This window comes from Epinephelus lanceolatus, chromosome 15 (genome assembly GCF_041903045.1).
Source record: "Epinephelus lanceolatus isolate andai-2023 chromosome 15, ASM4190304v1, whole genome shotgun sequence".
NCBI lineage: Eukaryota > Metazoa > Chordata > Actinopteri > Perciformes > Serranidae > Epinephelus > Epinephelus lanceolatus.
Genome location: NC_135748.1, coordinates 1,451,627 through 1,473,821, shown reverse-complemented (window position 1 = coordinate 1,473,821; position 22,195 = coordinate 1,451,627). Strand labels below are relative to the sequence as shown.

Genomic DNA, 22,195 nt, shown 5'->3' with positions numbered 1-22,195 from the left:
TGCAAATTCCCACAGACAGGCAACTGCATTAGAGACGCTATGTTACTTCAAGTCATGTAAGAAAGAAACTGGAAAACATTAAGATAATGTTGCATTATACATCCTGTTATCGTTCCATGCAACTGTTACCATTCTCTTTAAAAGGGACTGCACACAAATGACACAATTATGTCACAAAATTGACTATTTGTATTTGCTCAAATCAGCACCTAATGTCCTCAGCCAGTGCATCCTCTCTTGCCTCCATGTACACCTTCTTTAGTGGCAAATCCTTGACAAGTTTAAGAATGTTTGGAAGAACAAATGTGAAGTTCTCACTGAAGCGGCGGCAGATGTTGACTGCAGAGGGGTGCATAGCATCAACCTCGTTGCACAACTGAAAATTTTAAAAAAGCAAAATAGGGGAAGAAAGACATTTTATGTAAAGAATTTAAACAACCTTTCACAAGTTTAATATACAGACTGGGGATAGATTTAAAGTGCTTTAATTTGTCCCATCCGTAGCTCAAGTTGGCATCAGCTTTAGAGCTGCAACAATTACTTGAATAATTAATTGCCAACTATTTTGATAATCATTTAATCAGTTTGACCAATATTTTTAAAGAAAAAAGTAAAACTCTCTGATACTAACTTCTAAATTGCAAAACAAGTGATGGATTAATCACGTAAATGGTCAGCAGATTAGGTGATAATGAAAATTATTGTTACGAGATAGACTTGAAAAATAATTGACAATATTATGACCAGATTAAGTAATCGATGAATCCAGAAAATAATAAACAGATTAACTGACAATGAAAATAATCATTAGTTGCTGTCCTAATCAGCATAACAGTTCTTACCCCTGCAGATGTTCGTAGGAATGGATATCTCTTTAAGAGATCCTCAGTAGACATTCCTTCTGCTATTTCTCGGCATCTCCATGCAAAGGTTTTCATCATGCGGTCTTTCACCAGCTTCGTGTCGGGATGCAGCTTTCTGTATTGCTCAAGCAGCACCTTGATATGAGCCTCAATGGAGGCTGCATCTTCCCCCACAATGCACGATTCCTTTATCAAAGCAGATATCACTGATTATCGATCATGTGCACACAATATGACTAGATATCATGCCTTAGCTCTTGAGAGGCTGAGGCTGTGGGGACTTACTAGAGATGGCTTCAGTCGTTTCGGACATGAGCCTGCAGATTCTTTTGTGGTCTTCAATTTTCTTGCTTGCCCAAACTTCTCTTTGACCTGTTTTACTTCCTCACTGTGGATTAGTGGAGCCCGTTGTGCTTTGAATTTTCTCCTGAGTTGGCTGTGCCAGGTATGCTAGTTGTTCCAAATGGATATCATTAGTCAATTATGCATACTTTATGTTAATCTGGAATCTTTTAAAGAAGAAACAAAAGGTGAGGTACTTACAAAACCATTCCCCTGAACGTCCCTTAAGAAAGGATACTTCACAATCAGTGCTTTGATGACCTGTATGTAGTCTGAGTGGGTTGGATACCTGTCTCAAACACTGACAAAACAAACCACATTACTTTGATAACTCTTGTCCTCCCTTGGGGACATTTTTGTCCTTAGATTCCTCTAAGAAACTATTGTGATTATGTAGTATATTACAGCCTAATGACAGTAGCTGAGGTTGAATTTTCAAAATAAATTGTAAAAAAAAAAAAAAAATAGCCAGAAGCCAAAATGACTGTAGTCATGAATTAATAATTTATTTGATGAGAAATTATAAAAATTACAATTTAGGCCTGAGAACATGTGATGTATGATTTTATGCTGTTATGGCATTATTGATATTATTGTGTAATATTTGGAAAGGAACTCTTACATTGTGTACTGTGACAGCATTTCATAGAGAGTCCCAATTATTTTGTTGTGGTACTTTTGTTAATTGTGGACTGGCTCTTTGGCATCTAAGCGGCTCTGGACATCTTTAGGTTCTGAACTGCAATACAACAGGAGAACAACATTATCTCTGCCATTTTGCAAGCACTTTAATGCAGATGCAAATTGACACTTTTAATACATAATACCTCTGGTTTGCTGGGGACACAGGAGTTTCAAATGTATTTTGTTCTGGGTTGACGGCTTGTAAAGTAACGATGACTTCCTTGTAGCGGTTTGTGAAGTCTCTGAACTTCAGCTGCTTCTTGAAAGACTTGTCAAAGAGATATGCAATCATACTCTCTGTGAGTCCGCAGTCTACTGTCTCTCCATCCACATCATTGTCTGAAATATAAATATGTAATGTAAATAAAAAGGCTATTAAAGAGACAGAAGCACAGAAACTGTGGACATACAAGGCATGATAACTAGACTGAAAATACATAAATAAAATGCTCAGTTTTTTGCAACCAAATAAAATAAAGCATTTTATCTTCGAAAGTATGCTGCTACTGATGAAGGAGACCTAAGCCTATTTCTCTGCTTACTGTAGTGGTAGCAAAATGTATTTTAACTATCCAACTCTAGTTTAAAATAAAAATAACACAAACATCTATACTTATTATCTATATCAACTTTAAAGGCAACAAGAATCTACATCAGTCAGTTCTTCAAACAGAAGATCTGATTTTACTTGACGAAAAACTGTGCATTTTGGTCCTTGCAATATTTATTTAATACAACAACAACAACAACAACACATGACATTGAATTTTTCATGGTACTTCCAGACATTAGCCAGAAAAGTGACACAACACTATGTCCTGAAGTCATCCTAATACAGAACAGGATAAGAACTGTTCCAGAGTGAGCAACATGTGGAAAAACAAGATAATTGATTGTTTCTGTAGGTGGTAACATACAAATAGGGCGGTATATAAAACCAATGTAATTTTTAACCCCAAAGTCCAACAGCTTTCATGGAGGATGGAGCAGCCAATAACCTTTATTATATGTTAATTCACATCAATTGGGTTATTGGTTAAATCTTTACAGTTTACCTTGTATTCATCACTACTGAGAGCACTGATCCACCCTTGGTCTGCCTGTCTGTCACGATCTGTATCTTAATCTCTTTTTTGTTTAAACGTGCAATATGTAATTTTCTGCCGCTAGGGGTCTCAAACCAAAACAATAACAGAAGACGGAGTTTGATGATGTCACGAAGTAGTGTGGGATCATGGGTGTTGTAGTTATATAACAGATGCAGAACGCTTCACACCGCTCTGCAGCATAGGCCGCTGGCCGGAGCGCTGGAGCCCCGGCATGCAGCAGTGCTTGCAATACACTGGTGAAAATGAGCATCACAAGCATCTCTTTGCATCTACACCACGTCAATTGTGCTGGATTCATCATTTGAGCTGACACTAGTTCTGCTGAAAAAGCCATAGCTCTCTTTCTTAGCGACTGTCTCGCTAACCTCAGTTATTTACACTCTATTCAGAAATGCTACTTACTTTAGCTGAGCGGTTAGCAATCTGCTAGTTATTTGAGCAAACTGCTAGTTATTTAGCTTTACAGTTAGCGATGGCTTCTCCCTCTCTGCTGCTCTCTCTTGCTCAGTGCGTCTTATGTTTAGCTATTCCTCTTTCCTATGCCTCTTTTATAAATGCAGTTCATTTACATCAGCTCAACATGATAGAAACCTATCGTTAGATGTTGTGGTTAGCCAGCCTCCGCTCCACAACTCTTAGCAGTGGAGGCCGCTGGCCGGAGCGCTGAAGCCCAGGCGGGCAGCAGTGCTTGCAATACACTGGTGGAAATGATTAATATTTCCATAACATCAGCCAGATCTTTGTTTACCTGTCTAGCAGAACACCCGCGAGGTCGGTGGTGAATTGTAGTCCTAGATGTTCACGAAGCTCTCTCCATCTCGGAAAGGCCACACCAATATTTATCCTGGATTTAAGTTAGCTCTCTTCTTATCCCAAATTCTTCAGGGATAGCTTGGTTGACCCGTACGTTTCCGTTTTACTGGGTTGTTTACCGGGACAGCTTCGGTGTCAGAAGGTGCAGCAACCGTTATATATGTATAACCATGATCCATGACTAGTTAGCTTAGCCTAGCAACGATAGCGTTCATTCTCTGACGTCACATCCGGTCTGCTTCTTCTTCTTCTCCTTCATTTAATGTCTATGGTAACTGGAGTTACGTCGCCATTGACATGCGCCATAATGACACGGTCCGTTACTGTTATTAATATTTCATATTTATCTGGGTTTGAAAAATTGTTGGAAACTCTTAAACATCATAGGCTAGTTAGCTTATCTCTCCATGACAGTTTACGGTGCTGCAGGGCCATGTACCCCATGAAGCTGAAATGGTACAAATTTGTACTTTTCTTTGTTTCATATCACTTTGAGCGGGAAAATGGGAGTCCTTGCTAACAAAAACTTCACAGTGATGTGGCTAATGGCTGATGCAATAACTTAAGCTTACTAATGATATTTTTGATAACTATATTTACATATTAGCAGTGCAGAGAGACGTTTTTGTATGGCTACCGCCAGTTAGTCACTGTAATACTGGATAAAACTTAGCTAACAGCTAGCTATTACCCATGTTAAAGATAGCTGTTCAGATATTTGCTAAATTTAGCTCATTGGTTAAAATTAATGCTGTAAAAATCAAAATCACACTTAACTTACCTCTAAATTTTTGAGCCTCTTCCTCTGAAACGTCAATACCTCCTTCCACCACCAACTTTTCTAACAGTTCCTCCGTTGACAGACTCCTGAGCGCCATGCTTAACTTCCCGTCCTTTGACCTCAGCACTGGAGTCTGAGCCAGCAGCGTCTTTGGCCTTTAGCCTGTGGTATTAATGCGCCACTGTTGCTTGGCAACCATTTTGCTGTATTGGGGAACTATATTGCTTGGCGCATTTTATGTTGCTGCGTGTTTATTGATTTTAGAAGAACTCCGTTTAACTCAACTTTATTCATATAGCACCTTTCATACAAATATACAGCCCAAAGTGCTTCACAAAGCAGGAAACCTCTTAAATAGTTGATAGTGCCAGGATGGCGTAAAAGTGTGCTTGAACCCGTAATTCAATCAATTCAATCAATCAGTTTTATTTATAAAGCCCAATATCACAAATCACAATTTGCCTCACAGGGCTTTACAGCGTACGACATCCCTCTGTCCTTATGACCCTCGCAGCGGATAAGGAAAAACTCCCCAAAAAAACCCCTTTAACGATTTAATTAAAGATAATAAAAGCAAAATACACAACAATAAGTAAAATCTTGAAGGATAAATATGATAATAAAACAAGATCATGTTAAAAATGATGAATAAAAGTTAATAAAATAAAAGATGCTAATAATTAATTAATAAATGAATAAATAAATAAATTTATTTATTTCATCATCATTATTATTATTATTATTATTATTATTGTTAATAATAATAATAATAATGACTCTAAATGTCTAAACTATAATTATACTACTATTAGTATTAAAAGTACTACTGATAATAGTTATTGTCTATGAGCTACACACATTTTTCAATGCTGCAGGTATCCTTAGGGTTGAAATGGTACAAATTTGTACTTTACATCACTTTGAACCCTTTCTGATCATCTAAAGGTACACTTCTGGCCTCTTAAAGACCAATATTGTACTTTTGAGAGAACATTCTTAAAAAATGTACCTATAGATACAGAAATGTTCTTGTCTCGTACCTCTATTTTTGAGTGTGTACTAATGACGTCAGATTCTGGGTGAGTCGTTGATCTCTACTGATTGGTTAGGAAAAAATCAAATTCCCTCCCCCTTGTAAATCGGCTTCAGTGGAGGCGATGTCAGACTGAAGGTTCTGGGAGCTTCAGTCTGACACTCAGGCTAAACTACCACGTCCTTACTCCCAGATAACAAGAGCTCTGTCCTGACCTTGGTACATTTAAATTCCTTTGTTAAACTAGATACTGGCAGCTGAAGTATCCCTTTTCCATACAATGCAACACTACTTAGACACCTAGGAGCGCCCAACCACTTCCTAATATAGGAGCTAACCGACCTTTCAATTCTCTCCACAACGGATATTGTAATTTCATAAATTGACAGTGGCCACATCAACCTAGGATATAGCCCAAATTGCAAACACCACAACTTCAACTTTCCTGGAAGTTCTGATTTATCTATTCTATCCAGTCCTTCCACCACATCTTTTCTAAATTTCATCACCTGTTCCTCATCATTCAATTCCACATTGTACCACCTACCTAAGCTCTTTACTGACTTTTCCCTAATTGTTGGGATTTCCTCATCATCTGCGACAAACTTCCTATCATTTAACTTCCCTCTACATATCGAGATGCTTCTAGACTTACTAGGCTTGATCTTCATGCTGGCCCACTTGAGGTTCTTATTTACCTTCTCTAGTAGCCTCTTTGTACATGGCATTGTTGTGGTCACCAGTGTCATGTCATCCATGTAAGCCCTAACTGGTGGAAGATGCAACCCGTTCTGCCGTCTCTCCCCACCTACCACCCACTTAGAAGCCCTGATGATAACTTCCATCGCCATAGTAAATGCTAATGGAGAAATTGTACACCCTGCCATGATGCCTATTTCTAGCCTCTGCCAACCTGTTGTGAAACCTGCCGCACTTAGACACAACCTAATATCCTGAAAGTATGCTTTCATTAAGTTAACAACTACCTGTGGCACTTTGAAGTTGTCAGACGCACTCCAAATGAGGCTATGCGGTACTGAACCAAACGCATTTGCAAGATCTAAAAATATTACATGCAGGTCCCTTTTTTTAATCTTCGCTGCCTGAATCCGGTGCCAGATCATGCTAGTATGCTCTAAACAACCTGCAAAACGGGCGGCAGTAGCTCAGTCCATAGGGACTTGGGTTGGGAACCGGAGGGTCACCTGTTCGAGTCCCCGTCCGGACCAAAATATGGAGCGTGGACTGGTGGCTGGAGAGGTGCCACTTCACGTCCTGGGCACTGCCGAGGTGCCCTTGAGCAAGGCACCGAACCCCCCAACCGCTCGGGGCGCCTCACCAAGGGCAGCCCCCTCACTCTGACATCTCTCCACTTTGTGCATGTATAGGTCCTGTTTGTGCATGTGTGTGTCTTTCAGACCTGTGTGTAATTGACAAGCAAGAGTGAAAACATTGAATTTCCCCCTCAGGGGGATTAATAAAGTAAATAAAAACTTAAAAAAAAAAAAAAAACAAAACCTGGTATTCCTACCTTCTGCACGATAGTATCTATTAAGTTATTCCTTTCTAAGTAGCTAGCTAATCTCTGCGCTACTACACTAAAGAAAATCTCTACATTCAAGAGAGAAATCATCCGGAATTGGCTAAGGTCCACAGACTCCTTCTCCTTAGGAATGAGGACACCCCCTGTCCTACGCCATGCTCTTGGGATAATTTGTTTCTCCCAAACTATTCTTAGGTGTTTCCACAAAAATTTAAGGATATCAGGTGCACTTTTATAAACCCGGTAGGGGACTCCATTAGGCCCTGGGGCCGAAGAAGCCTTTGCATGCCTGACCACCTCCTGAACTTCCTTCCACCTAGGTGGCCTGACATCCATCTCATGCTCTATCCCTCCTAATGTAGGGATATCCAGTGGGAAACCTACAATCCTATTCTTCTCTAAATCTGAATATGTATTTCTCAAATATTCTTCAATCTCTAGCCTTTCTGCTTTGAGCTGCCCTCCCTTTTCCTGGCTGAACAATCCTTTAACAAACTTAAAAGGGTCCCTGAAAAAACCTGTCCTTACGTGTTCCTTCTTCCTCCTCTTTTTCCTGAGATGCTCTGCCCTTCTAAGAACTGCTATCCTGCTTCTCAACTCCTCTTGCAACACATTAATTCCCTCCCTTTCTTCTTCTGTAGCCTTTTTCCACTGCTTTCTTAACTGTCTCCTTTCCTTAACTAACTTCTCTATTTCTCTTTGCCGCCTAGACTTACCTGACAGTACCCTCTCACTCCTCTTTCTCTCATGCACCCCGAACCTCTCTGCACCATATGAGTAAATTATATCTCCCATCTTTTCTAACCTTTCTATTGCATTTCCTCTAAGCCTGCTTAAGATTACTGACAAATCTCTATTAACTATCTCCCATTCTTTATTGTCATCTGCCCTAGGCCATCTAAGTCTAACCTTTTGCTCCATGGTTCTCTCTCTGACAGGCATATTGACCTCAGTGTCACCTGCATCCTCTCTTACTAACCCCTCCTCCTCCTCCTCAGTGGCAGTGTTACGGCTATCCCGGGAACTGTGGTTTTCTACCTGCAGCTGGACTTCATCCGACTGATTCGATTGACTTCTTAGGAAGTACAGATCAATGCGGCTACTTTGCCCTTTCTTTGCCACAAACTTCTTCTTTCCCTGATGAGTTCTGAGGCCTTTTATTGATGTTACTTTCTGCCAGCTGCAAAGACAAACCTGAAGCATCTTGTTCTCGACTGTGCTACTTTTATCCTCTACAGATGCGCTCGCCTTGCCCTGAGTGCTGCTAATTCTAGCCCTGGTGGATAGGTCCGTGCCCCTATACTTCACTGAGTCACAGATCCAATGCATAGTCGTGTCCGTTCCAATGTCTGTTACCGTGTAATCCACCTGTGAGTCATTTTCCACCCCAGCTCTCGCTGACTCTTGGGGTATTTTCCCTATGTTGGCTGTAGCTAATTTTGGTTGTAGTCAGGCTGCTAGGCCTCACCACTGCTACCATGGGTTGCTAGCCCATGCCAGCACCAAGAATCTATTATGGTGGCCTTAGTTGTCCAAGAGGCCTTTTTGTGGAGGACATTGAAATGTAGATGTGTGTCAAATTTCAAGTCAACCAGACTCATGGTGTGAGTCTTGGAAAAGATTTTAGAGTCCACACAAAGCAATGCAACTAGCCGCCAGTTTTTCAGGTCACTTAAATCCCTCTTTTTAGGCAGATGTGTCAGGACTTGTATTTCTCAAAAAATTTAATCAGCATCAGCGCGTGTACTCAACAATTGAAAAGAAGGCTCTTGCGCTCTTATCTTGGCCCTCTAAAATCTTTTCCAAGACTTTGAGGTTTATGTCGACTCTGCTAGTGCCCCCGTTGTTGTTTACACTGACCACAATACTCTTGTCTTTATCATACCAATCAGCGGCTCATGCGCTGGGCACTCTTTCTACAGTATGTCAATGTGGAGGTCAGGCACATCAAAGGCAGAGCGAATGTCCTAGCCGACACAGTCACGATTTTAGTTGATTATGCGTGAATTATGTCCATGGTGCTCCCCCATGCACGTTTTTAGGGTGGGAATGTTATGTACAGCAGCCTATTCTCTCTCATTCTCTCTCTCTCACTCTGTGAGGCTTGTCTCCCTCCTCCCTCTGCCTGCTGCGCACCTGAGTGCAATTGGCACTCAGGTAGAGAGAGGAGGAGATGATAAGAGGGACAGGGAGTGTAGAGACAGGGAGCCATGGCACATGGCACACAGACAACAGATCAGGTAGTGAGGAGTCTTTTTCTTCCTCCCTTGTTTTTTCTTTCCCCAAGCAGGTTCTTTTTCCCCATGCTCATTTAAGTGCTGGGGTTTTGTTGTTTTAGTTTGTTGTGTTAGTGTGGGCAGGAGTAGGTAGTTACATTACTCGTCTCTTGTTTTCTTTTGGTTTAATTCATGTTTTAGGTAGTTTAGGGGGAGATGCTGGGAGTGACAGCCCACTGTGTGGTTGGCCCAGCGTCTTCCCTCCTTTTGTTCCTTTTGGCGGGGGTCTTGTTGTGGAAATTCTCTTTTGCTGGTGAATAATGAAATAGAGACTTCTGCTGGCCGACAAGGTTTTTATTTTCTTTGCAAAGAAAAGGTCAATCAGCACACGAGCGGTCAGAATGAAGAAAGACCCCGAGCATGGGAAAGCTTAAACATTTATACCTGAGGATACGCCTCTTAAGATGTGTTTCACACCTTTCTGTCTGCGGCAGGGAGCAGTGCCCCTACCCAGTGTTTTCACACTCTTTTGTCTGCTGCAAGTATTGGCTCCGACCCCCTAGGGTGTGTTTCACACCTGGCATATCCTGCAGCATTTTGTGTCTGGGTGGGAGGTTAAAGCCTGATTTATGGTCCTGCGGCATTCCTACGTCGTTGCCGTGACGCTGTCGTGAACCCTTCGAACTTCTCCGTCACTCTATTTCGTCGCGGTGCAATCAACCGCCAGAGCGGTAGGAGGCTGCGTTCCTTTCCTGAATGGTTATCGTCATCTCTAGTTGATTCTTTGTTTAGCTTCCGGCTTTTCCGGTCACAGAGAAATGAACGCGGAGCACAGACAGACGGCTCCGTCCGTATCCGGATGATTGAATGTTGAGCATAAATGGGCCTTAATACTGCAACATCTACATCGCAACAGAAGATGTTTAAAGATGGCGGGGATGGCACAATCTGGAAATACGGAACTGGAAATGCGTTGCTACCAAGCAAACCAATCACAGCCTTCTCGGTCTGCGCTGGGTCTGCGTTGCCTCGACGTGTAGTTACATTTATAGGGAGGTGCACGTCAGGCTACGCTGGGGGCTGCGGCGAGCCTTCTGCGTAGCCACGTACCCTACGACGTAGCAACGTCATTGATTTAACGCAGGACCATAAATCAGGCTTAAGGGATCTAGACATCTGAAGTAGTTGAAAACACAAAGAATACACAAAGAAAATGAAATTACAATTACAGTCTCCAGCCCCTTTTGTTTTCCTTTAGTTTGTTTGTGCCTTTGTTTAATACTTTGAGGTTAAACAGTAAAGCTTGTAGGTAAACTGTTACTTTTTGGTGTGGCATCCTCTTTTATATGTTGCAGCCTCCTGCCCCTATTGAGCCGGGTTTTTTTCTGATTGTATGAAGACCGTAACACGCCCTACGACAGCTGAGTGGCAGCTCTCCTGAAGGCACTTCAACACTACCTGATACCAGTCTGGACCCAGAACCGACCAGAAGCTTTTCTAAAATTCTGCTGCCAGTCCGTCCACCCCAGGGGAACGTCCAGATGCCATCTGCGCAGCTGCTACACTCAACTCCTGAAAAGTTAGAGGAGTGTCCATTTCAGAGCTTTTTAGATGATGGGAGTGGTGGCAGGTTCTCCAGCAGTACTTGAGTACAGACTGGATCACACTCCTCTGCAGCATACAGTCTCTTGTAGAAGCTCACAGCCACCTCCCTCATTTTACTCAGTTCAGATGTAACCTGCCCATCAGGGAGACTCTTATGCCCAGATAGGGGTGTCTGAGACACAACATGAAAGGCCCCATCTTCCCCAAGTCCCAAGTAGCCACAATGACAAAGATGTGTGGAACAATCAATAGTGTGAATTTATTACAATATTTAAATAACAGAATTGAGTGAAATAATAACGTCAGGGTGGACTAAGGCCAAAATAACAAACAAAACAATCCTGTCCAGGACGTAAGTAAATAACCTAATCAAAATAAGAAACAAATGACAAAATGCTTACCTCCCTAACTAGATAAACAGGAGAAAAGTGTTAGCAACAAAACTGGCAGTCCACCCCTACTATTCAACAGTTGATAACACAGTAATGGTTCACTACAATAATACAATGTGTGGCCGGTTGGGAGAGGAGGAAGGTGAGGAATGCCTGCTAGCCCACAGGCAACCGCCATCTTGGCCCTTTAAATCCTGAACGCCCTCGGCTGCAACCAATCACAAACCAGGACCTAAACAATCCTCCAATCACCGCCGGGCTGTGGCACACACCTATTTGCATACACAAAGCACAGAACAGAACACGCAGAGAGAAAACATGCACGGAAACACAAACTTACATAAATTATGACAACAGTCGTAACACCCCCATGCCCAAGAATTAAACATCCCCCTATAATGTTTAATTCCTATGCATCAATAGAACTTCTGGAGAGAGCATCAGCTATTACATTTTCTGTTCCTTTTTTTTAATGAAAAATCTGCACATTGAAATCCTGCAGAAGAAGAGACCAGCGCATAAGCCGCCGGTTAGAGTTACGCATATGGGCAAGAAATACTAATGGATTATGGTCGGTGAAAACTTGGATGGGCTGTGAACTGGATCCGAGATACACCTCAAAATGCTGTAAGGCAAGCAAAAGGGCGAGAGCTTCCTTCTCGATGGTACTATAGTTAAGTTGCTGCCTGTTGAACTTTTTTGAAAAGTAACAGACAGGGTGGTCAATAGCCTGATCGTCTTCCTGCAGAAGCACGGCACCTGCGCCACATGCGCTGGCATCTACTTCTAACTTAAAGGGGCACGTAAAGCTGGGCGCAGCTGGAGCGGGCATGCTACATAATAACGCTTTGCCGGATTCAAAGGCAGCCTGGCAAGCGGGGGACCAAACAAAGCTTTTTAATGGACTAACGAGACCCGTGAAGGAGCCACCACATCTGAAAAGTTTCGACAGAAACCACGATAGTAACACAGCAAACAGTGTACGTGTTTGTTCTCCCCTCGTTGCTTCTACAGCCCAAAGAAAAATGCGGTGGGTGCATCCCTTTCATCATCAATGAAAATCTAGCCCTTACAAGAGCCCCCTTGTTCTATCCTGGAGAAGGGAGGCCAAACCCCTCCTTATTTCAGCCAGGTTTTGTATCTGTTCTGTGGTGTTATGCTCCATGAGTTGCTTCTCAACTCTTTGTATGCTAGCCTCCATGCATTTAATTGCTCTCCTTGCCTCCTCTGCAGCAGAAGCTGAGTACAGTTGACAAAAATGTTTAATTTGGCACTTCCCAACATCCCACCATAACCTCAGAGAATCAAATTCTTCCTTCTTCTCCCTCCACTCCACCCAAAATTCCCTGAAGCTTGAGCAAAAGTGGGCATCTTGCAAAAGCCTTACATTAAACTTCCAATATGCAGACTGTCTACATCCCGAGGAAATGTTCAAATGATGGTCTGAAAATGCTGCAGGGGACAACTGTGCCCTGACCAGTCTGTTGCTATATATGCACTGACCCTAAAGCCCCACTTGTCTGGATGTTTGACTCTCCATGTGTCGACCAAATCATAATCTGTCAATCTCCCCCAAAACTCCTGTTGAACGCACGTGGCTCCTCACCCCTCCTGTCTACGTTAGGCTAAATAGTACAATTGAAGTCCCCCCCAGGTCTAAGATGTCATCCTGCTCAGCTTGAGATAAATCCTTTGTCAGTGCTTTAAACAGTGCTGTCCTTTCCCTGCCTGTATTGTGTGCATACATTAACAAACACCAACCCCCGAATTATCGTCCTCACTACCAACAATCTGCCCTTACATTCCTCTTTCTGTGAAGTGACACTGAGTGAAAGTTCTGGTGCAAACAAAACTGCAACCCCTGCACTTCCACTGGTGCCATGACTTAGACAGTGGGTTCCCCTCCAACAGTCCCCCCAGTCAACCTCATTCATGACATCACTGTGGGTTTCTTGCAAGTAAATAACATTAACATTCTTTTCTTTAACATAATCCATCAACACTCCCCTTTTCCCCTGGTCTCTGGTGCCATTAATATTAAGTGACCCAACTTTTAAATTGTCCATGAGGGAAGAGGAGAGGAAAAACAGAGACAGATTGAAAACCAGAAGCCTGACAGGCCACCGTGACACCTGCACACACTCATCATGATTCCATTAAACTAAGATTCTTTTTGACAGTTGTAGCCCATTTCTTCAGCCTAAACCTTTTCCTTTGAGTCACTCTTGTACCAGGAAACAGCCTCCTTCCACCAAGCACGTGTTTCATAGATCTCAGAAACTTCTGAGAATCCGGAAAATAACCAGCCAAATAAATGATTTTCATGTTCTTGGTTTTCATCAAAAATCCATCAGTTTCTTCAAATAAGTAAACCTCCTCCTCACCTTCACCTGTCTGACTGAGTGACACCTCAGCCTCTCCTCCCTCCCCCTGAGACATTTTTATCTCATCCCACTCTCCATCAGACTCCTCAGCCAGACCACTGGCCTCCTGCTGACCACCAGCTTGCCGTCTTCCTAGTGAGGGAAGCACCTCTGTACTCCTTTTCTTTCTCCCTCTCCTTTCCACCTCAGTCCACCCCTCCTCCTCCTGAGCCTCCACCTGCTCTACTTGATCGTCCTCCCGCAGGTTATCCTCCACTCTGGGCTGCTCTTTCACCTCCCTTTCTTCCCCTGCAGCCCCTTGACCCTCCTGCTCTCCACCAGAAGATGGACCTGCAGCATTATTGTCCTCAGTCACCCTAACCTCCTTCTCCCTTCTTGGACAGGCTGTCTGCTTATGTCAGATCTCCCCACATTCAAAACACTGCAAACTCTCTGATGTTGCGTACACAGCGTAAGCGCTGTCATCTGACATTAAGTGTCTGCTCAGGTGATTTCAGATATATCAACACTTGTCTCCTCAAAGATAAAACATGTTTCAGATCTGGATTCCTACACTTGAAAGGGATCAGCTTAAAACTGCTGGCAAACTTCCCAAAATGAGAGAGCTCCTTCAGTAAAGCCTCGTTCTTAATGAACGGAGTAACATTAGACACAATAACCCGTGTAGCAGGCGCTGCGAGCCGGGACGCAGCCAGCAGTTTCCCCTTCATCACCTTACCGCTGACCATTAGCTCGTTCACCAAACTTTCCTCCTTCAGAAAAACAACCACTGCTTTATTCATCCGTGAAGCATAACTCATGTTTTGACAGCGTACCTGTTCGCCGACAGCCAACAGCACATCCTCCACCGAGACTGCCTGACGCCGTGTTGAAGTATAATGGACAGAGAGTGAGGCAGAGACAGAGAGGAAGATGGATGGAAAATGCACCAATCAGAAACAGGCAAAATGTGATGGAGATCTCATCAGCCAGTCAGAATCAGTCAATTAGTGATTGGCAAAGCTGTCTGTTCTATTACTTTATATCCATGTAATAAATATAGTGAGAGGTTTCCACTGTAGCTGCCATACAGAAGAATGTCACATTTTAGTCAGAGTTTTTTGTTTTGCTGTCTCAGAACTCAGTTCCTTCTTTTATCATATTGGGTGCTCCACTCATCATTCTAAGTAAATATCACTAGATAGGTGACTCAGGGGTCGTGTTAACCGGATATTCTCGGTCATTGACCGTTTTTTTACAACAATGACCAGAAAACCTGAAGGCCGTCGGTCATTTTGACCGGTTGCAATTACCACCCCTGCCCACTTGGCGGCAGAGTGCACAGTCAGTGGTTTAAGTGGCTGCCGTTTTCACACTGCAGAGAAAAAGTCATTCATCTGCTGCATGTAGCGTTGTTGACATAACGCCCTGGACACACCAGAACGCAGAACCGAAGTGCAGCGCCCAGCAGCAGAGGCAGTTTTCAATCGGCGCCCATGTTAACCTATGTGACTGTCCACACAGGCCACTGAGCAGAGCGGAGCGCCCGCAGAGGCAGCACTTAAGTTCGGTGTCTGGTCTATTTTTCACGTGAGCCGCGAGCACTTCTGTCAAGCTGGATAGAGCGGATCGTACCAAACAGGAAGTCGGACACAGAAAAGATGAGAGAATCCGGCCGGTGTGTCCAGGGCGAAGCCTAATGGCACGGGTGTGTGAATGTCTGTTCATCTTTTCGTTCATGTCCTTATTAATGCACACTTTATAACTTGCTTGTTGGATTCATTAAAAATTAATGAATGAAAACTAAATGTCTTTGAATATCTTTATCATTTAAAAACGAAAATTAAAATGACCGGTAAAAATAGATTATGACCGGATTTTTATTACCCTGTAGGTCAAAATGACTGGTGACAAAAAAGTCTAGCACAGCGTCTGAGGTGACTGGACATTTCAGTGAACAATATGCTGTTACTGCTGTCAAAGGTTTTCTGCTTTTGCTTCGTTGTTTAGTTTACTAATCATCCATCCTGTCACTCAGCCCTTTTGGCACCAAGTGATCCCATTCACAAAAGCTATTTCACTTGATAGCTGATAATGTCAGTATAATTCCACAGAGATGCTCCAAAGTTAAATTTGCTTTTGCTCATTGTCTGATTGTTTGTACAGTGGTGCCCCCCCCCCCCCCCCCCCCCCCCCACACACACACACACACAAAAAATGGACCTGCTGACTCCTCAGTTCTTTACCTGTTCACTGCTTTGTTTGGGTGCAGACGGCGATCATCAGCTATGACTATCTGACTGCTTTCAGACATGTGGAATACGACACAGAAGACTACTGGGCCCTCAAGTCCAAGGTAGATAAACCTTTTTTCATAGGGGTGGGGAGCAGCATTCATGCCACGTTTTCTACTGCAAAGGAGATATGCTGGATTGCACAGAGATTGCTTCTTGTTCCATTCTCCCTCTTTATCAAACTAGTGCAGTGCCCGTTCGAAACCTGCCTGTTTAGAACAGCAACTATAATTACTTGGTCTGAGGTATTGCTGCTTCCAGCTTTCTCGAAAACACTCATTTAAACAGCTTCATAGTCAACACTGCACTTCTCTGGGTCCTGAGCAACACACCTGGACCCAAACAGCTATAGAATCATTATGATGTTTAGATATGAATAATTCTGTTATATTTTTAATCATTGTACCCCAAAATAATATGCAACTCAAGGTGTACTGCTTACTTACTGTGAACTTCTACTTGTACTTCAGAGGAAAACATTATACTACTACATTTACCTGACATGTTACTGGTACACTGCAGATTCATATTTTACTAACAAAATATTACAGTTACAGTATGATATTTTTTTTTTTTTTAAACAATCCAGCAATATATTAGAATTGAAAGCTCCACCTTAAACAGATGTTAAGAAAATTTAAGTACATTTTGCATTTGTTGCTTATTATTCTCCATCTGCCCCCTGCTTCATCCATCCCTGAACACATGCATTCAATATTTTCAATTGCCTGTTTGTTGTAGAATGAAATTAGAAACACGGTTGAGAGTTGACAAAACTGTTAAAATCATAACTTAAAAAATTTTAGACTAATGTTAGAACTTAATTCATTTACAACAGTTTGTCTGTTATTGAATTTTAAAACATCAGGCACATTAACAATCACAAGAGTGAAGTTTATATTTGGTGACACTACACCAAACTATACTTTGTATCATAAAGCAGACACACAGAAACATCATTATATCTTTAGGAAATGCCTTTGTGTTAACCTGTCAAATGTATGTTTAACAGTACGTGTGTATGTATGTCCAACAGCAACATCAGCATCCGCTGCCACATTTAGATATCCCCACCCCCCCCCCACTTCTCCTTCTCTCTGCAATTGTACTTTGAGCACAGACAGAACAGCAGAGCATCAAGCGCAATGAAAGTGCAACTTAATCGCTTGTTTACTCATATAGTTTTAGTGTTTATCATTTTTCCAACCTGCTTTAGATAAAACAGACTACATTCTCATCCAGCGCTTGGTCTAACCCCGAGTAACAGCAGCAGAAGGAAGTTAATTTTCACTAGCCTCTGCAGCAGCTGCTCTGCTTATCCATCAGTCTGTTCTGATCAACTCTGATCAATCTGACCACAAACTCATCGAAAGGAAGTCTTAAATAAGATAATCATCACACACACACACACACACACACACACACACACACACAAACACACACACACACACACTAGCTATTACTAAAGAGACATGGCCGAGCACCGAGACCCGAGGCAAGGAAAAAGCCACCTCTGGGTGCCGTCCACACTGAGAGGGCCCTCGGACAGGACAGGACAGACAGGAGGCTCCACACCGAGGTGCAGTGCCCTTCAGCCACCCAGGTCAGAGCTGTCCATGGGACAGCACCCCCATCGGTAGACCAGGAACAACTCTCAGTGTGGTAGGCCCCCATGAGGAAACACTGGAGCTAAAAGCCGAGGGACTAAAACAGTAGGATAGGATGAAAGGTATAAAATGAACCAAATAAACAAAAAGCTATTTAGCTCATAAAATTAAGTTAATAGCTAGGTAAGAATGATCTAAAACAGAGACATAAAATGCATCAAAACTAAAACCTATAACTAAAATAACAAAAGATAAAGATTAAATGAGATAAGAACGTAAAAAGAGGAAGGGTAAGAGCATTTTAAAAAACAAAAGCAAAAAACAAATAGATAAATTGGTTAAAAGCCTGATAAAAGGAATTTAAAATAGATAAAGAGATCAGTTAAAAGCCTGATTAAAAAGATGAGTCTTGAGCCTTTTTGAAAACATCAACAGTCTCTGCAGCCCTGATGTTCTCCGGCAGGCTGTTCCACAATCAGGGGCCATAATAACTAAATGCCACCTCCCCGTGTGTTTTAGTTCTAACTTGTGGTATGGTAAAAAGGCCTGTGCCGGAGGACCTCAGGGTCCGCGAGGGTTGATATGGTAAAAGCAGGTCAGATAAATAAGAAGGCCCAAGACCGTTAAGACATTTAAAAACTAATAAAAGAACCTTAAAATCGATCCTGAAGCACACGGGGAGCCAATGCAGCGATTTTAAAACTGGTGTAATGCGCTCCCGCCCTCTGGTCCTCGTCAGCACTCGTGCAGCTGAATTCTGTAATAATTGTAGATTTGAGATACTCTTTTTGGGAAGATCAGAGAGCAGGGCATTACAATAATCTAACCTACAGGAGATAAAAGCATGCATCAGCACCTCCGTGCTGGCCTGAGAGAGAAACGTGCGGACTCTGGCTATATTCCTAAGGTGGTAGAAACCTACCTTAAGGTTTTTAATATGTGGAATAAAACAGAGCTCAGAGTCAAAAATCACACCCAGATTTTTTCACAGATTGTGTTGGTTTAAAATCCTGTAGTTTTGGTAAAAGTTTCTCTCTCTGGCCTTCAGGACCAATGACTAAAACCTCTTTTTTTTCCTGGTTGAGCTGCAGGAAATTCGCTGCCATCCATGACTTTATGTCTAAAATGCAGTTAAAAAGGGCGTCAATTGGCCCTGCATCATCAGGAGACACGGCGATGTACGTATCATCAGCATAACTATGAAAGCTGCCTCCTGATGACGTCCCCCAGGGGAAGCATGTAGATATTAAAAAGAGTTGGACCTAAAATTGACCCCTGGGGGACCCCACACTTTATCTCATGGGTTCCTGAGGAACATGTATCCATACTTACAAAGAAGTCTCGATCAGTAAGGTAAGAGACAAACCAGTTAAAAACAGTACCAGAGATGCCGACCAGGTTTCTCAGTCTATTTAATAAAATGTGATGGTCTACTGTATCGAAGCCGGCGGTTAGATCCAGTAAAACCAAGACTGTGAGTTTATGGTTATCTAAATTGCACCTGATGTCATTTAAAATCTTTAAAAGGGCTGTCTCGGTACTGTGGTTCATCCTAAAACCAGACTGATACTTCTCTAAAGTGTTATTTGTATCTAAAAAAATCATTTACTTGGGTACAAACCAGTTTTTCTAAAACTTTGCTTAAAAATGGTAAGTTGGATACAGGCCGATAATTATTAAAAATGTTGGGGTCTAAATGGTTGAATTTGCGATGTCCTGTGGGTGCCCAATGGGCTGGTTCATGCTGCAGAAGGCCTTTGGGCTTGGCAGGAGGACCACTGTGGCAAGCAGCCGGTTCTGATGAATCTGGAACGAAGAGGTTGGTCGGCAGGTGCTGGTCTACTTCGTTCTGGTTACTCGCTTATAATAATGGTGATAACAACATCACTGGCCGTTCGATATTGTTGTCAAAGTTATTATTACGCGCAAAAATGTTGAAAACACTGGAGATAAAAGAAAACTGGATCGACAAAATTTAAAAGTTCAAAATAACTTTGCTCGTCAGCACAAAGAGTTAAAAGTGTAATAAAGGAAATTATTTTTGATATGTTACGTGCGAGGGACGCATACTCTCCCCACTACGGTCAACATTGATTCTTAACATCCAATTAAACATACAGATTAACATTAAATCAAAATACACTTATTATGCCGTGGTATCAGCTAGCCTACGTCAAATACACACACTCTAGATTAACTCAATGACAATATATAATAAAAAACAAAATAAAGGAGCACGCATTCATGTAACAAGTTCATTAATAATCCCTAATTATATCTTCATTCAAAATATATAAAGTTGACTTCCTTGCGGTAACTCTTCTTAACTCCGCCACAAGATGGCAGTATGGCTACATGTTAGAGAGTTGAAACTAAAATTGAATTCTGCAACTTATCAATCGTTTGTTTTAACAGGGTTAAAGCAAAGTATCATTCAGGTAAAAACGTGATTATGTGCGTGTACAAGTCAGGACATGGCAAACGGCCAACAAAGAGGAACAAGAAGAATAATCTCACTTTCAAAATACATTTCAATTTTATCACACAGAAGCATTTGTTCAGCGAGGGGTAGCGTACACCCTCCTCTTGCAGCTCTCTCCTCTCTGTCCTAAGCAACAGAAACAGTCCATGGTTATGGTGGCTGGGGTTTCTGATAATCCTGTGGGTTTTTCTGACACAGCGTTTGTTGTAGATACTCTGGATGGAGGGAAGCTCTCATCCACAGATGCTCTTGGCTGTCCAAAAGACCCTTTGTAGCACCTTGCGGTTTAAGGCATTGCTGTTCCGATATAATGCAGTCATGCGTCGAGTCAGGATGCTCTTTTTGTCCCTCTGTAGAAGGTCTGCAGGATCCTGGGCACCAAGCCAAAGTTTTTCAGTCACTTGAGGTGAAAGAGGCATTGCAGTGCCCTTTTCACCACACGGCACGTGTTCCAGGTGAGATTTTTCTATTTGGACACTGAGGAGTTTGAAACTGCCGACTCTTTCCACAGCGGCCTCGTGGATGGTGATGAGGTCCAGCCTCTCTCCCTTCCTGTCATGGTCCATATTCAGCGTCTGTGTCTTGTTGGTGTTGAGAATCATGTTGTTCTCCTGGCACAGTGTCACGTTGTTGACATCGACTGGGGGGTGTCTGTAGCGCTGGAGGTGGAGCATTTTGTCCACTAATCGGAAAATTGGAGCTTTGATCCAGAGCTCCTTCAGTCTGCATGTCCTTGTGTAAGATACTGACCCCCAAAATTCTCCCGATACCTGCGCCATCGGTGTATGAGTGCATATGAATTTACTGTAACTGAGTACCAGGCGACACCTTGTATGGTAGCTGTGGCCACCAGTGTTTGAATGTCACATGTAGTGTTAAAAGGCTTTGAGTTGGTGGAAGGGTGGAAGAGTAGAAGGGCGCTAAAAGTGCAAGTCTATTTACTATCTCGCCTGTTGGCCATTGTCAGTGATCAGGCTGATCTTATGTCAGTTGAATCAACGCCTCTCTAAAATTAGAACCCTCATGAAGGTGAGATATATTATAGGGCTGTCTGATTAGCCTTCATTGAACTGCATTAGTTGAAGCTAGTTAGACTATATAAATGTGATTGAGTGTAATATCAGCACTAGCAATGGGCATAGAAAATGGCTTAATTTTAAAAGCCTTTATGTTGGATGAAGACCTCATGTCAGTGCCGTCTAACCTCCAATTGTATGTTTGTTTTTGTCACCAGGGCAACATTTGATTGCATAGTTAATGAGCTTGTGTTTCTGCATCTTACCTACTTCCTTGTCCTGTTAGTGTGTTGCCCTGTTCATCTCTCAGCAAAGCAGCTGAGCTGTAATTCAGCCTTTTGTGAAGAGCTTTACTCAAAAGCCTCTTCAGCAACCAATCCTCCATTTCATCAAAGGCTGCCCTGAGTGAACCAAGGGGACATTCACAGCCAATCTGAATGTATTCCAGAACAAGCATGGCAGTGCTTTTAAGTCTGCCAAATGAGTGGAGCGACATACCCTGCACTGAGAGAACAGATGGACTTCTTTGTGTCCTCTGCATCTACCTAAGCTCTGTTGTGATTCTCTTAACCTTGGAGACAAGCTGTAGTAAACACTTAATCGCCAGTAAAAACGGGTTGCTGTGTGTATTACATTATGATGTTTTCTCTTTCAACAATAAAGGTTTTCCTTTACTTGTTCACTCTTCTCCTACTGGAAGTTAGCCATGATAGTCTTAAGGAATGCCCATGTCTGCTCACATTTACGAGGACATAAATGAGAATGATGGAAGTATGAGGCAATGCCAGACTTGGGGTGGGTGGTGAATCCGTGTATCATTCGTTCATTCGTTTTTCAAAATAAAACCAAATATGAAAAAACAAAATAATGACTTGTTTTTTCAATATTTGTTTCTAGAACCAAAATGAAAAAACGGATAACGACTTGTTTTCCGATTTCCGATTTTCTGTTTAAATTGAAAATGGAAAAAAACGGATAACGGGCCGGATTTGATACACTTTTACTATTTTCTTCTCTCAGGAAGCCAAGTATTTTTCTTTTGCAAGCACTGG

General features: G+C 42.3%; 1 protein-coding gene across 11 annotated transcripts in view; it reads left to right on the top strand.

The window, feature by feature from the left end:
• adck1 (aarF domain containing kinase 1) overlaps nucleotides 1–22,195 on the top strand; it is a 443,325-nt gene that overhangs the window by 61,907 nt on the left and 359,223 nt on the right. For 10 of the 11 annotated variants that reach the window (XR_013493314.1, XM_078174854.1, XM_033643010.2 and 7 more), the window contains one exon: nucleotides 16,017–16,100. The exons of the other annotated variant lie outside the window; for it this stretch is intronic. Coding sequence is in view for 9 of the 10 variants with exons in the window: in XM_078174854.1 (XP_078030980.1) it covers nucleotides 16,017–16,100 (84 nt within the window). In the remaining variant the exon portion in view is untranslated. The remainder of the gene's footprint in view (nucleotides 1–16,016; nucleotides 16,101–22,195) is intronic. 11 annotated transcript variants of the gene reach the window in all.